At 39.8% G+C, this 12,928-nt stretch overlaps 1 protein-coding gene across 1 annotated transcript; it reads right to left on the bottom strand.

Annotated features, from left to right (window-relative positions):
• On the bottom strand, positions 1 to 12,341 carry Obp59a (Odorant-binding protein 59a). Its single transcript, XM_019053708.2, has 6 exons — positions 12,228 to 12,341; positions 10,070 to 10,422; positions 7,043 to 7,078; positions 3,020 to 3,146; positions 1,693 to 1,760; positions 1 to 775 (listed from the first exon to the last, which is right to left on the bottom strand). The coding sequence occupies exons 1-6, from the start codon at positions 12,337 to 12,339 to the stop codon at positions 605 to 607; spliced, it is 867 nt and encodes a 288-aa protein (XP_018909253.2). The 5' UTR covers positions 12,340 to 12,341; the 3' UTR covers positions 1 to 604.
• Positions 12,342 to 12,928: the final 587 nt, after the last annotated feature.

Genomic DNA, 12,928 nt, shown 5'->3' with positions numbered 1-12,928 from the left:
TGACAAGAATTTGCTTTTCAGAATGTATGTTTTATTAACCAATAATAAATCACTTAATTAAAAAATAAATATTTAAATAAGTAACCAATAGAAAAAATAAATATTATAAATAAGCATTTTTAACGTATACTGATGCTCTATCTAAAGATTCCCATGATGTGAACTAAATTTCGTAGTTGATATGGTAAATGAAGTGGACAATGTTAGCTACAAAGTTAATTATAGATGTCGCACTTCTGGCTGCAGCTTTGCCTCGTAATTTAATTATTAATAAAGAATTAATGAACTAAAAAAGTAGACAAAAATTAGCGAGTGTGACTATGAGTAAAAGCCTGAATGAGGTACTTACGTTCTCTCGCATGTTAGTATAAGCTCATGCACTTGACTTCCTTTGAATTTTCAAGATAAATTGAATTTATACACTTCGATATTTTGTTACAAAATTCTATAAGGAATGTTTTCTTCCCTTTCCCGACGAATTTGATTATTGGCAATGCGCGACCTATCCTTTACAGAGTATTGCGTCAGATAGAACGTCAGCTTTATTTCGGCAGTTTCCTAGTTTGATGCCTTTTCGCAGTCCATAAGGAGTCCACGTGTAAGTTCATTTGCCATTATAGTTGTAGAAAGCGTTCTGTCGGTTTCCTTGATTGTTGGAGTTGAAGTTGTTGAAGTTGGGCGGGTTGTAATTATTGGTAGTATCCGGGGGACTCATTCCACTTTGTATTCCTTTGAAGCGGTTGATCTGCGCTGCTTCCTCCCAATCCTCACAGTTCTGTAAGACAATTTCTGAAGATGAGTGCAGTTATGAATATGGGATGCAAAGGCCCTCCGCCTTTTTGCATTTTTTTTTAATTTTTTTATTTTTATAATTTTTTTTTTTTTTTTTGTCAACGACTTCATAAAGTCGATACACAATGACTATTTGAATGGCTCCAAATGAAAGTCTGAATTGCCTCGAAGTATTCTAGAAATCCCTACGTATGGATATATTGCAAAATGGAGCTCTTACTAGCGGCAGAGATTTGTGTTTTAAGAACTTTCACCAGGGTAAAATTTCTCGAGAAATACGATGGTGCCACAAGTTTTCTTTAAAACGACCTCTTTTTTTTTTTTTTTTTTTTTTTTTTTTTTTTTTTTTTTTTTGGTTTGAATAATAAGTACAGATTACTTATTATACGTTTTTCTATTATTATAACTTTAATCTAGCATTAGTAAATAGTCAAAAGATACCTTAGATTAATATAGTAGTAGTAACAATTGTGTATTGATTTATATGAATAAATTAATAAAAAAAAAAATAAAAAAAACGAACTCCCAAGCTCAAAAAAAGCTCTCAGAGTTGAGGCCGTAAAGAAGGGCGTCTCCCACGCTAAACTGAGAATCCACCTCTACAAACAGTCAAACTCATGCACAGATGGGTAATGAATACATTAGGTAGCAGAGCTGCCCCTATTGTTTGGGGTTTCCAAGACTAGAGCACAGCAACCCTGCTATTACCTTTGCTCCCTAACTGTACAATTCGTTTCAGGGAAAAAACCAGTGACACCCTCACCCTCGTGTTTCTCGCAAAATTTTACATGAGAAAGAGAACTTAAATCGCAAATCTTTGACGCGTGCAAGAGCTCAATAATTGACGATTATCAAAGAATTCATTCGACTAATAAAATCAATAGGTAAGGTCAAACTTACTCTTCTTCCTTTTTCCTCTAAGCACATGGCAAAATTTTTAGAATATTCGCACTTTCCTCCCTCTGCATCTGTAACAGAAATTAGTTCGAATTTCATAGATACTATTTTCGACTGCGGAAGTAGAAAAACATAGAACTAACTTTAAAACGTCACAGATTTTCTGTCGTATTTCAATCTTGCAAAGGACAGCCAACTATCGCAGGACATTTGGTGTGATTCCTCTTGGTCCTTCCGAAATGCTGCGATTTACATTTTTATTACTGTGATGAAGAAAAATATGAACATATTCCGGCAATTTTTTTCAGATGATTAGATTCATCAGTGCGAGATTTCTCTTTTTTGTGCTATTTAAAACTTTAACATCTCATGATCGATCAATTGTTTTAAATTAATTATGAATTAAAGAAAACTTTCAAATTGACTACGCAACGAAGGGTCTATAACAACCGATACAATGTCTTCAACCATATTTTCAGCGATATTTGGGGCTCATTTAAGGGCAACATCTTTAAAATCGGGTGTCTAAAAATCCTGGAATCCGAAAAAATTGGGGAAATTCGATTTTTTATGGAAGTTTGGAAGTCTGAGAAAATTTCAACAATGTTTAGAAAAATCTTCAAAAAATTGCTTATAACCTGTTCAGTTAGACAAATTATTCCGAGAAGAGCGAAAAACGAGTGCTTGTCAGCGAAGTTGGCGAAAATCGATGAAAAACTGAATGATTCTTTGTCTGCATTTTTAAATTTCAGAAATTAATAGTTAATTTTTAAGTACATTTGTTTATCTTAAAGACAAATGAGACCCAAAAAAGTCCAAGTCTATTATTTTTTTTTTCAACATTTAACAAAATTGTTGATAAAATCTCAAAATTGCAGCTTAGCTTTAGGTAGTCAAAAAAAAAAAAAAGTTTTGCCGGAAAAGTAAGAATTTCCACCGTTGATCATAAAAGCTGATACCGAAGGTGACCCTCATTTTTCTCGATCAGCTCGGCTTTCTCATATCAGGAAAAGTCGAAATCTCCCCGGAAAGTGCGACGTACAACAAAAACGTTAATTTTTTCCATCAACTAGAGTATGATGGGAGAGGAAAAAAAATAGATTCATTTTGGATTCATCAGCCGAAAATGCGCAGGAGCACAAAGATTTCATTGGCAGTCATTTTGAAGTCGTCCATTTAAGAGTGATATAATCATTTCCTTACAACTTCACACCTAAGCATTTCATGCTCAGCATAGCTTTTTATCGCTTGTGTATCCAGTTTTTATCCGCTAGTGCATCCAGGGAAATACCTAAAAGAGCATCACACCTTTAATGACCAAAAATCATACCTGATTCGATGATGTCAAAACACTCTTCGATTGATTCCTGGATGAACTCTTTGAGTTCCGGATCCCGGATTCTTTGCGTCATCACGCTGATCACCGAGTTCTTGTCCGGTCGAGCATCTTCTGTTAGCTGCAATTTTTAATGAAATCAATTAATAGCCTCCTCTTATTCATATTAAATTCCTCAACATTCCTTTTCATGGTCCTTTCGGACACACAGGGACTACGTCGGTGTGTCCCCCTTTTTTCTGAATTAAAAGCTCTTTGATTGGTCAAAAAGCCCCTATTTTATGTACCAATTTGGAGCCAGGATCATAAACAAATAGGGACATTTGATCGGTATCCCATCAAGGGTCTTCCAACAACATTTTCTCTCGGGGATTCAACATTTCCTTAAGAATAGCAGTATATCTACCTCCTTGTTGGTTGTTGGGTTGTGAGCACCCTCTTGTTAGTCCTAGAGCTTTGGGGGAGCAGCGCGCCTGACAAGTATACCGAAACCTGTTTTTTTAGCTTTCATTTCACGATCGAATAGAAAGATTAAAAGAAGCCATTCTTCGGAATTCTCGTGACACGATCGGCCACATTTCGGTGTACCCGTCCGTGTTGAGCTTATTTTGTTTTCCAACTGACCTATACCTAACAGCCCAACACGTTGCCCAGCAGCGAATTAGAGGGTAATTTCAAGGGTTAAGTGATGAAGCCCCAAAAGTGAAAGTTGCTAACTGTCACAGAGAACCCAGTGCAGAATCTCTTCTCATCTATTGCTAGGATGGTTAAAATTTGACCGGAAAACATTGTGACCGATCATGAGAAAAGAGTTCGTAATACCAAAAAACTCAGAATCGAAATATTGGTACTTCACGGAGGAAAATCTATGGCTTTATAAACCAATTAGTTGCTCTTATGGAACACCACTAATAGTCGTAAATGAACTTATGATTCTCGATCTGTGAACCATACTAAGGTATCTCGTACCATACTAAGGTATATGTACCATCACTAAGGTATATGTGCTGTAGCCTGGTCGCTGATCGTCGTAAATTAAAATAACTAACTATCATATATGTTTCCTTGACTACTATCAGTGGTGTTTTATATGAGCCACTAATAGGTTTACAAACCACAGCTTTTTCTCAGTGGTCTGTATAGAGTGATTGATAATTTCTATAATTTTGGTTGCAATGTTAGCTGTTCGTTGCAGGCAAAGAGAGCCTTTACATTATGCAACGAGAGAGCATGTGTCATGAAGTTTGCATACCTGTCGAACCGTAGGCAATTCTTTGGTTGACCCGTGAAATATTATACGGTTGCGAGGACTTGTATTCTTTGTATTGAGACCTATCCTTGCATAACTATGGATTCTCACGGATTACACCGATGGATTTTCACATGATGATGGTACTCACCAGTATTACAGCCTGGACTATGAGGTTTTATTTTGCATTTTGAATTGATTTCTTTTAATAAACCTGTCACAGAGTATTTTCCGCCAAATGTTACACATGAACTATGATGATGAATCTCAATTCCTGCTTCTTGCGGTGACTCTCTTACGACATTGCGATGGTGAAAATCGAGAAACACGCATGTTATTGCAAAATTTTGAAATTTCCACTGTTATTCAACACGAAAAAAACTATATAGTGCTGAGCTTTTTAGATCAAATGGAGCCAGCTAGTATGGCAGTAGTGCTGAGCCCAAAGACTTGGCTGCGATACGATTGCGGGAATGCCCTCTTTTTCCTTTTTGGGGTTACATAGGTTTGCCGAATTTTTCTGATACCGAAAACTCACATGTTTGCTCGAATATTCAATATTCAACGAGGAAGCGTTTATATGGCAACTCTGGTAGTTTGTAGTATATAACTACATCGCGGAGGATTGTTCATTCCCTCCTCCTCACTTATGGGCAATTCTCTCTTCGATGGATACCTAGCCCTCGCAGCACGAATGGCCCAGAGAGCTTTCATAAACATTTAAAAAGTTAACTAGGGGCCTGTAGAAGCCGCCAACCACTGAAAAAAACTACTCGAAAAAAATTGCAGAACAACCATGTTTCAGTTTTTTAAGAGATGAATGGATGCAAAACCCGACGGGTGCACCCGAAAGAAAGCGTATATTTATCTCTGGTTGCAACGGTAGACACCGCTTAAATGCTTTATTTTTAATAAATGTTTTTAAAAGGCTACACTCAGTTTTTCTGAAAAGTTTCCGTGAATTTATCTAAATGATCTCAAATATATGTATCGAAAATTTTGTAGCGATATTCTCGTTCGTTCCATTTTCTTTTAATTTAACCAAAAAAAATTAAATATCATTCGAGTTTCTGAATCGTTATAATTAGGATACATATTTTCCCTTTAATTATGGTATAAACTGGAGCAGAAAGTCAAGAATGACGACACGCAGTCTTATAGCATTCCTACAGTCTTGTAGGCGCTAATATGCGTTTCACAGTTTCACACCAACTGACCGACTGCACTGCGTCTGGCGCAATGCGAGAAGTATTCATGCAGTCTTGTAGGCGCTAATATGGGCTTGACACCAACCGCACTGTTTCGCGCAACGCGTGAAGTATTTCTAAAGCTTTGCAGGCGCTAATATACGTTTAACGCCGGCCGCACTGTGTTCGGCGCGATTATTCGAACTCGCGTCAGAATAATCGCGACATCGAATAATAGAGCTTAAAAGGCCCATGGTGTGTTGCGACGCCGTAATGAGCATTCCAACGTTGCCTTGTTTCTCCCGATTGAATACTTTTTCGAGAAAAGTTAGGAAATTTCTTAATACCCACGACCATTACTCAATCTTTTCACTTCATTTATCATCAGAAGGTAAGGCATCGATGACTTGTCAACAAACTAACCAAACTGGCGTCAACATAATGCGTTTATTTTCCAACTCTTTCCTGCTTTACCAAACTTCTACCTTAAATTAACTTCATTTTAAATTCGCGCATTCCTGTTGCAGATGTAAGGTTTCTATTCGCGCAATCCTTGTGCTTTCCGCGTGATCCTAATATATTTTCTTAGACCTTTCGCGCAATCCTGGATTACCGTGAAACTCTAGGGTCCAGCCCCACAGACTGTAGGTCTCAGCAGTACTGCCATTTCAGCTGGCTCCATTTGATCTAAACAGTTAGTGCTCAGCACTAAATCGTTTTTTTCGTGTATATTTTAAAGAAAAACGAATAACTTTTGTTGTTTGAAATTTTTACATAACGTCCTGTATAAAAAAAAATAAATAAAAAATAAAACACACACACACAGTCTGAAGTTCAACAATTCAACATATGTATCTATTGGTCATTTATCACTTTTTTGAAAAAAATCAAATCTGCCAAAAAATCTGCATCGACGTGTTTTTTTCGACTGCGGCAACTGATTATTAAGCCGATCGTGAATCCGATCAACTTCAGAAGGAGAAAGGCATGTCCCGTCAAAGTGAAACCTCAAAAAAGAAATCCGAATTTTTACTAGGCTTTATTCTAAAGTAGACGCAGCGTTGAAATTAAATTTTTACTCCTATTTCCACTTTCAAAGTATTTTTGCTCAATTGCTAGTTTTGGACGGAAACTAGTTGTGGTTACAAATTCACATCGACTCATCCCCCCCCCCCCCCCAAATGGGGTCTGTGGCGTTTTCTAACCGTCAATAATAATTAGGTAAACAGTGTTATAAATAGCACGGCACGAACGATGATGGTTATTCAGTTTTCTATTTCGCCTTCAATCTTTGAGGTAGGCCATACGACATCCTCCGTGCGGAAATCGTCTGATTTGTGTCTTGTGTTGTCCATAAACCTCGCCTCACAGCAAATTACATTGAACTCCTCTCGTGACAATTTTGATGCTAGCTTTATTTTTCTAAAAATCACTATAATTATTGATAGAATTTAGCTTGGTATCTTTCTATCTATTTTAATCCGATTGTAACAGTATGATTTTGTCAAGAATTTGGACCTACGCTTTGAGAGTAAGTCCTCGTAAAAATAGTTCGATTCGATAAAATTTAAAGATACTTACCATCTCCATTTGCCGAAATATGCACTGCACCACGCACTGGAAGAGAAATAAGCATAGCTTTAAACAGCGCACTATCAAACATGGATTTTGGTTCACTGAGCCTAATTTCAAATGGTTTCAATACTGTCGTAAGATGGATGAAAGCATGAACCTTTTAGGAAATCTTCTAGTAGACTACCCGTAAAAGCACATTGACGTTGAATCGAACGCCAATGAAGCATAAAATATCTCTCCTTCAATAAGGTTTAAAAGAAAACAAAAAATAATGTATAGTCCACTGAGAGGCTTTAGAGGGTAAGCTTTTTAAACTTAAAACCCCTCCTTTGTTGTAGATCGATCGGTGCAATTGCAAACAGACACAGTTTCGCGAGAGTTTGACGTAATTAAGAAATTAGAATTGATGAAATTTCAACTTTTTTCTTTTTTTTCTTGGAGGATGACAATACTTCCTCTCTACCCTAGGGAGCGAGAAAGTAAAAAGAGGATCCATTCATAATGATAGTGTTTAAAAAACGCCCATAAGTTCTGTATTGGACAGCAAGTTTGTTTTTTTCAAAATTTTACTTGTAGATAAAGCTTCTCTTCCTACGCGCCATTAATGTCCACATAATTTTAAGTACCTATTTCCACATAACTTTCGAGGAAAACATAGCGCGCTAGGGTCTCATTCTGAGAAACATTGAGATTCAACTTTTCGAACACTCGTTCTCAGACATGTCGGGGTGCCATAAGAACCAAGTTCTTCGTTCAAAATACCAAGAATCCGTTAAAAATAAATACCGCAAACAGTCAATATCTTTTAAGCTCAAGACACTCTCTTAGGAAGCGAGAAACATTTTTTACCCTCTGTGTAATACTTTGAAAAACATCAACTTGTCTTTTTTTACTCCGAAAAAGTGGAAAAATCGCTTCCAACTTTTGCATCGGTTTGTTTAGAATGAGGCTCTGGATTGGAGGGTAGGAAAGGTAAGAAAAACGAATTCTAATGTTTATCAATAGATTTAATGGGAAAACGTTGATAAATTATTCGGACAAAAAGGATATTCAGTCAAATTTTGGTTTTCTGATCTGTATCAGAGCCCACGGTCGTTCAGTTCGTTCCTCACAATGCTTTGCTTGAGCAGGGTTAATGCTGGCAGTTTGGTGTGCAGAGATCTCAACAGTCGAGGGAGTTTTGAGGGCCAGTCCACCGCTGGCGGGTCCCGTTATAAATGCCTACCCTTCTCCCTAAAACGAATACAAAATTGGCGGTTGATCATTCACACAGACAGCTCGCATGCATGTTTTAGGGTAAGCTCACATTTATTTTTCATTTTTATAGAAACAATGAAAAAAGTATTGTTTCCAGTGTCATTTTCTATTTGATTTGTTTAATAACATAAATATTATTTCTTCTCACTACCTACCATTTTGTGACATGACTTGGGGAGGGGAGAGGGGGGTGTCAGTTAGGCGGCCCGCCACTTGCGATATGAGAATCTCGTCATTTTTCTCTAACTTTTTTTTTAATTAAGTGAAGATAGCCTCAGCTTAGGCATTTCAAGTAAAAAACCAATGTCATAACTTTGTTTGAATCTTACATCAATTTTTGGAAAAGAGGAGATAAAAAAGTTTAAAACGACGTCGAAAAGTTGAAAATTGGGTAATTGAGATAAAATTGTGAAAATTTTGCTCTGATGCAGTTTTCGCTCATAATCGTTGTATCTTAATTTTTTCAATGACATCTCTCACCTCCTTCATTTACCTTAAGCTTCATTTATCTAGTCTTATGTACGAGAATTTATACTCACTTTAAGAAAATAATTGGTTCATGATTTACATTTTTGAATGGCCGTCATCACCACCTCGACTGTCACGATTTCGCTTTCAAACTCCGCGCTTTTTACAAGATGTCTTCCCAAAAGACACCCGTAAAATAGCGCGATTTGACCAAATTGAACCGTTTCACCATAGGCCTGTTCCTCAACTTCGCGCTGCGCAATTTTTTGGCAAGTAACTACTTTGCAAACCTTTACTGAACTGTTCAAGTGTTGACTAACGGGTTAGTATGTGCTCGACTTAGAGCATTTTACGCTGGTCAGAAGATTCACCATAGCTATCCAAGTAATAATAATAATATATCAAATAATATTTCTCTTTTCGATCATTGAATTATCATTAATTGTTTAAATATTGTAAAAAGAGAATATTTATCTGAAACAGGCTCTATCACAGCATTACTATACCGAGAGCTTTAATTAATCGATTCTTTACAACAGCTTCAAGTATGGGGAAATATCGATAATCGATCAATCGCGCCTCGCCACTGAACTGAAGGAACAACCAAACTACATTTTGCAAGAAGGAACCAAGTATCTGATTCATACCTAAAATCAGTCATCTGTGCAGGAAAACTGATGGCACATACGTCGTTTTACATGTGAGCCAGAAATTGTAGTTCCCAATGGAGATGTTGCATGTGTGAGGAATTTGCGATTTGACTGTTGATTCTTATGTAAAAGTTCGCGAGAAACACGATGGTGCCACTGGTTTTCTCTGAAATCAACTCCCAAGCTCAAAAATACCTCTAAAGTTAAGGCCAAAATGGAGGGGATATCCCACGCTATCCTGAGAGTCCACCTCTCCATTAAGACAAACTCTCCATGCAAAGATAGGGAGCAACTACATTAGCAGTGATGCCGTGTTTTCAGTTTTGGAGTCCCCAAATAAAGTGGCAACCCTGCTTCTGAATTTGCTCCCTATCTTTGCATGGAGAGTTTGTCTCGATGTAGAGGTGAACTCTCAGGATAGCGTGGGATATCCCCTCCATTTTGACGTCAACTCGAGAGCTTTTTTTGAGCTCGGGAGTTGATTTCAGAGAAAACCAGTAGCACCATCGTGTTTCTCGCGAACTTTTACTTAAGAATCATCAGTCAAATCGCAAATTCCTCACACATGCAACATCTTCATTGCAAGATGTAGTCCAATTATGAATACAGCCCACGGTTCTTAAAGTATACGCTTTACTTTATTGAATGACTTACTCACCGCATCGAGTTCCTCCAGGAGGGAGGTTTTGCCGGTCTCGGAAGAAGTGGGGTTGCGGCCGGTGGCGTTTTTGGCGTTGTTGGAGATGATCTTGGTGGCGCGGCGTTTGCGGCCGAGGGGGTAGGCCCTGGAGTCGGGGCCGCCCCCCTGGCCGGAGCCGTACTGGACCTTGACGCGGTACTGCCCGGGGCGCGTCCGCCCGCCACCTCCACCGTCGCCGCGGAACCGCTGCTCCGACTGCGTCTTCGTGTAGAAGTCGTCGTCGTTCCCGCCGCCGCCGCCTCCGCCGCTCCCGCTGCTGCTGAACCGTGGCCGATCCCGGTCCGAGTTCTGGTACCCGGAGGAGCAGTATCCTGTAAAGGTAGACTCAGGATAGACAAAGGCGAGGGTTGTGAGTGGGACCAACGCAGTGCTCCCATTTCATGTCTGTCAAAAGGTCCGGGATTCGTAACTTTTTCGTTCTGATTTATCCCCCTCCATGACCGTCAAAAGTTCCGGGATTCTTTTTAGATTTTTTCAAAAGTTCCGAGAAAGATCCGGAACATTTTGGGAATTTCAAAAGTTCCGAGAAAAATTCAGGAAAATCTCGAAAGTTCCGAAATTCGGTGCTGGTTCGGGGAATTGGGAGCACTGCGCTTCCTATGCAATACCCTTGTTGGAACGTTGGATCAGTATATACATAAACCGCTTTCACAGCGCTCTCCGGCGATCTGCGACCTCTAACCGCTGTCCTCCCACAGCCCTGAAGAGTTGGCACTAGAGCGCCTAAATAGAGGGAATCCGGACACGTCGGTAATTTTGAGGTTAGGTCATGGAGCATTTAGGGCCCAAAAGCATAGGTGGATCCAGGGAAGGCGTAGAGGTGTACGCCTGTACGCCCCCTCCCATTTGCCCTAAAAAAGAGGAAGAGAAGGGGGAACGAAAGAAAAAGGACGGGAGGACGCTTGTATTTGGTAATTATTCATGACAAAACATAGAGAACATAGAGTCGTAATGTAAATGAGAGAGCTGGCGCCATGCTCTGCTCGACGAATTCCGAGCCCGGTGTGCGCCGAGTTCGGGTCGCTTTTTCGATACATTTTCGATCCAAAATGGCGGTGTGGAATACGTGGTAATTCCTATCTCCTTTGTTGTTGTTGTTATTATTGTTGTTATTGTTGTTGTTGTTGTTGTTGTTGTTGTTGTTGTTGTTGTTGTTGTTGTTGTTGTTGTTGTTGTTGTTGTTGTTGTTGTTGTTGTTGTTGTTGTTGTTGTCATCGGAGTCATCGGATGGCCGGGTACCCGTGTATCGCAAACAATCGATTATGTATCGAAAAAGTGACCCGGCGTCACACAGGAGTCTCGGAATTCGGGACATGGAAAATGCTTAAAAGTGGCGTCAGCTCTCCCACTTACATTACGACTCTATGTACTCTATGTGACAAAATTGACTCCAACTGCTAATTAGATGTTTTAAAATTGCGAAAATTATCTGGGGGAAGCCCCCCGAACCCTTCATCGAACTTCATCGGCGCTCTACTACATAGCGCACTCACTCAGCAGCTTCATTAGCGCGTAGTACTCTTGTGTACTCTATGGTCATTACGGATGACACTAACATCGAACAAGGGTTAACCTAACAAGGGTTAACAAGGTTAGAAGTTTGTAAGAAATGGTGTCACTTAACACTGCGTGACAGCCGTAATATGAGTCCTGTTTTTTTATGATATGATGTGGACATAATACTGTCGTCGAAAATTGCGTCCATTTTGTACACTAATGACTCTCTTTCTTTACTTCCTCCTTCCCTCTTTCCCTCTCTTTCCTTCGCCCTTTCGTGAGATCTGACCTCAAACACCGGAAATCTCAAATAATGGAATGATACAACTATTCAAGCTTCCGTGTGTTGCGCAGTATCATTCTCAATTGAAGGCGTTTTTTTCTTTCCTCGAGTCGGGGTTTCCTGACCTTACTCCCCATTCCTCCCTCTCTCTTCTCCCTCTCAACTCTGTTTTCCCCTTTTTTCCGTTCTTTTTTTTTGCAAAAAGGACAAGTTGTGCTGTGTTATAAATTCGGAAAGTTGATCAGAACCACTCTCCTTGGTGACTCGGCCGTGCAGCTCTTCTTTTTTCATTGCGGTGCAATTAAAAATGCGAGATGTGGTGACAGGCATACTCACTATCGTTGTTCTGATTTCCGTACTGATTGCTCTGGTGACGGCCGCCTCCGTTTCCGCCGCCTCGGCCCGAATCTTGCGTGTTCTGCGACCAAGGCCTACCCCCTCCGCCCATACCCCCGCCCCCCGAGTTGCCCCCCATGCCCCCACCCCCGCCCCCTCCGTCCGACCCCGAGGTGGTGCCGCTGTTCTGGGCGCACGCCCGCGCGATGTCGAAGAACCCCTCGTTCTGTCTGTCGTTCAGCTCCGTCCGACATTTCAAGGCCTGCGAACCATTTAATTAATCAGTTAATTATTTCATAATTCAATGGGAATCCAACACAAATGATCAGTTTCCTATCATCGAATCAGTTTGGACGGTGGAATCTTGTGGAGTAGCGAAAAAATAACAAAACTTGAATGCGCACCAGTAGACTGATTACTGACAGAGCAACTGACAAAAAGGACAAAGCCTCATTGGCGGATCCAGAAAATTGGCAACATTGTCTTTTCTACATTTAAACCTATGGAAATGCATCGATTTTTTTTAGGGGCCCGGTGCTCCGACAAGAATCGATTATTTAGCATAGATTTAAATGGAGGCAATCTGTTGTTGTCAAATTGCTGAATCCGCCTCTGGACAAAGCAAAAATGGAGCGATCCTATAGGTGGAAGCGGGTGGTTGCATGCAATGGACGAAGGAGGCAAGTAGTAGACCAACTTAC

The sequence above is a fragment of the Bemisia tabaci genome, chromosome 6 (genome assembly GCF_918797505.1).
Source record: "Bemisia tabaci chromosome 6, PGI_BMITA_v3".
Taxonomy (NCBI): Eukaryota; Metazoa; Arthropoda; class Insecta; order Hemiptera; family Aleyrodidae; genus Bemisia; species Bemisia tabaci.
Note: the sequence above shows the minus strand (reverse complement) of the source record. Positions and strands in the feature narration are given on the sequence as shown.

Excerpts from the sequence above, each read along its gene's own strand:
- Obp59a (XM_019053708.2), bottom strand. The coding sequence starts at position 12,339 with ATGGGCGGAGGGGGTAGGCCTTGGTCGCAGAACACGCAAGATTCGGGC. Across the intron at positions 3,147-7,042 it reads TATTTCGGCAAATGGAGATG|CTAACAGAAGATGCTCGACC; the intron begins GTAAGTATCTTT and ends TAAAAATTGCAG. Across the intron at positions 776-1,692 it reads TAGAGGAAAAAGGAAGAAGA|AACTGTGAGGATTGGGAGGA; the intron begins GTAAGTTTGACC and ends ATTGTCTTACAG.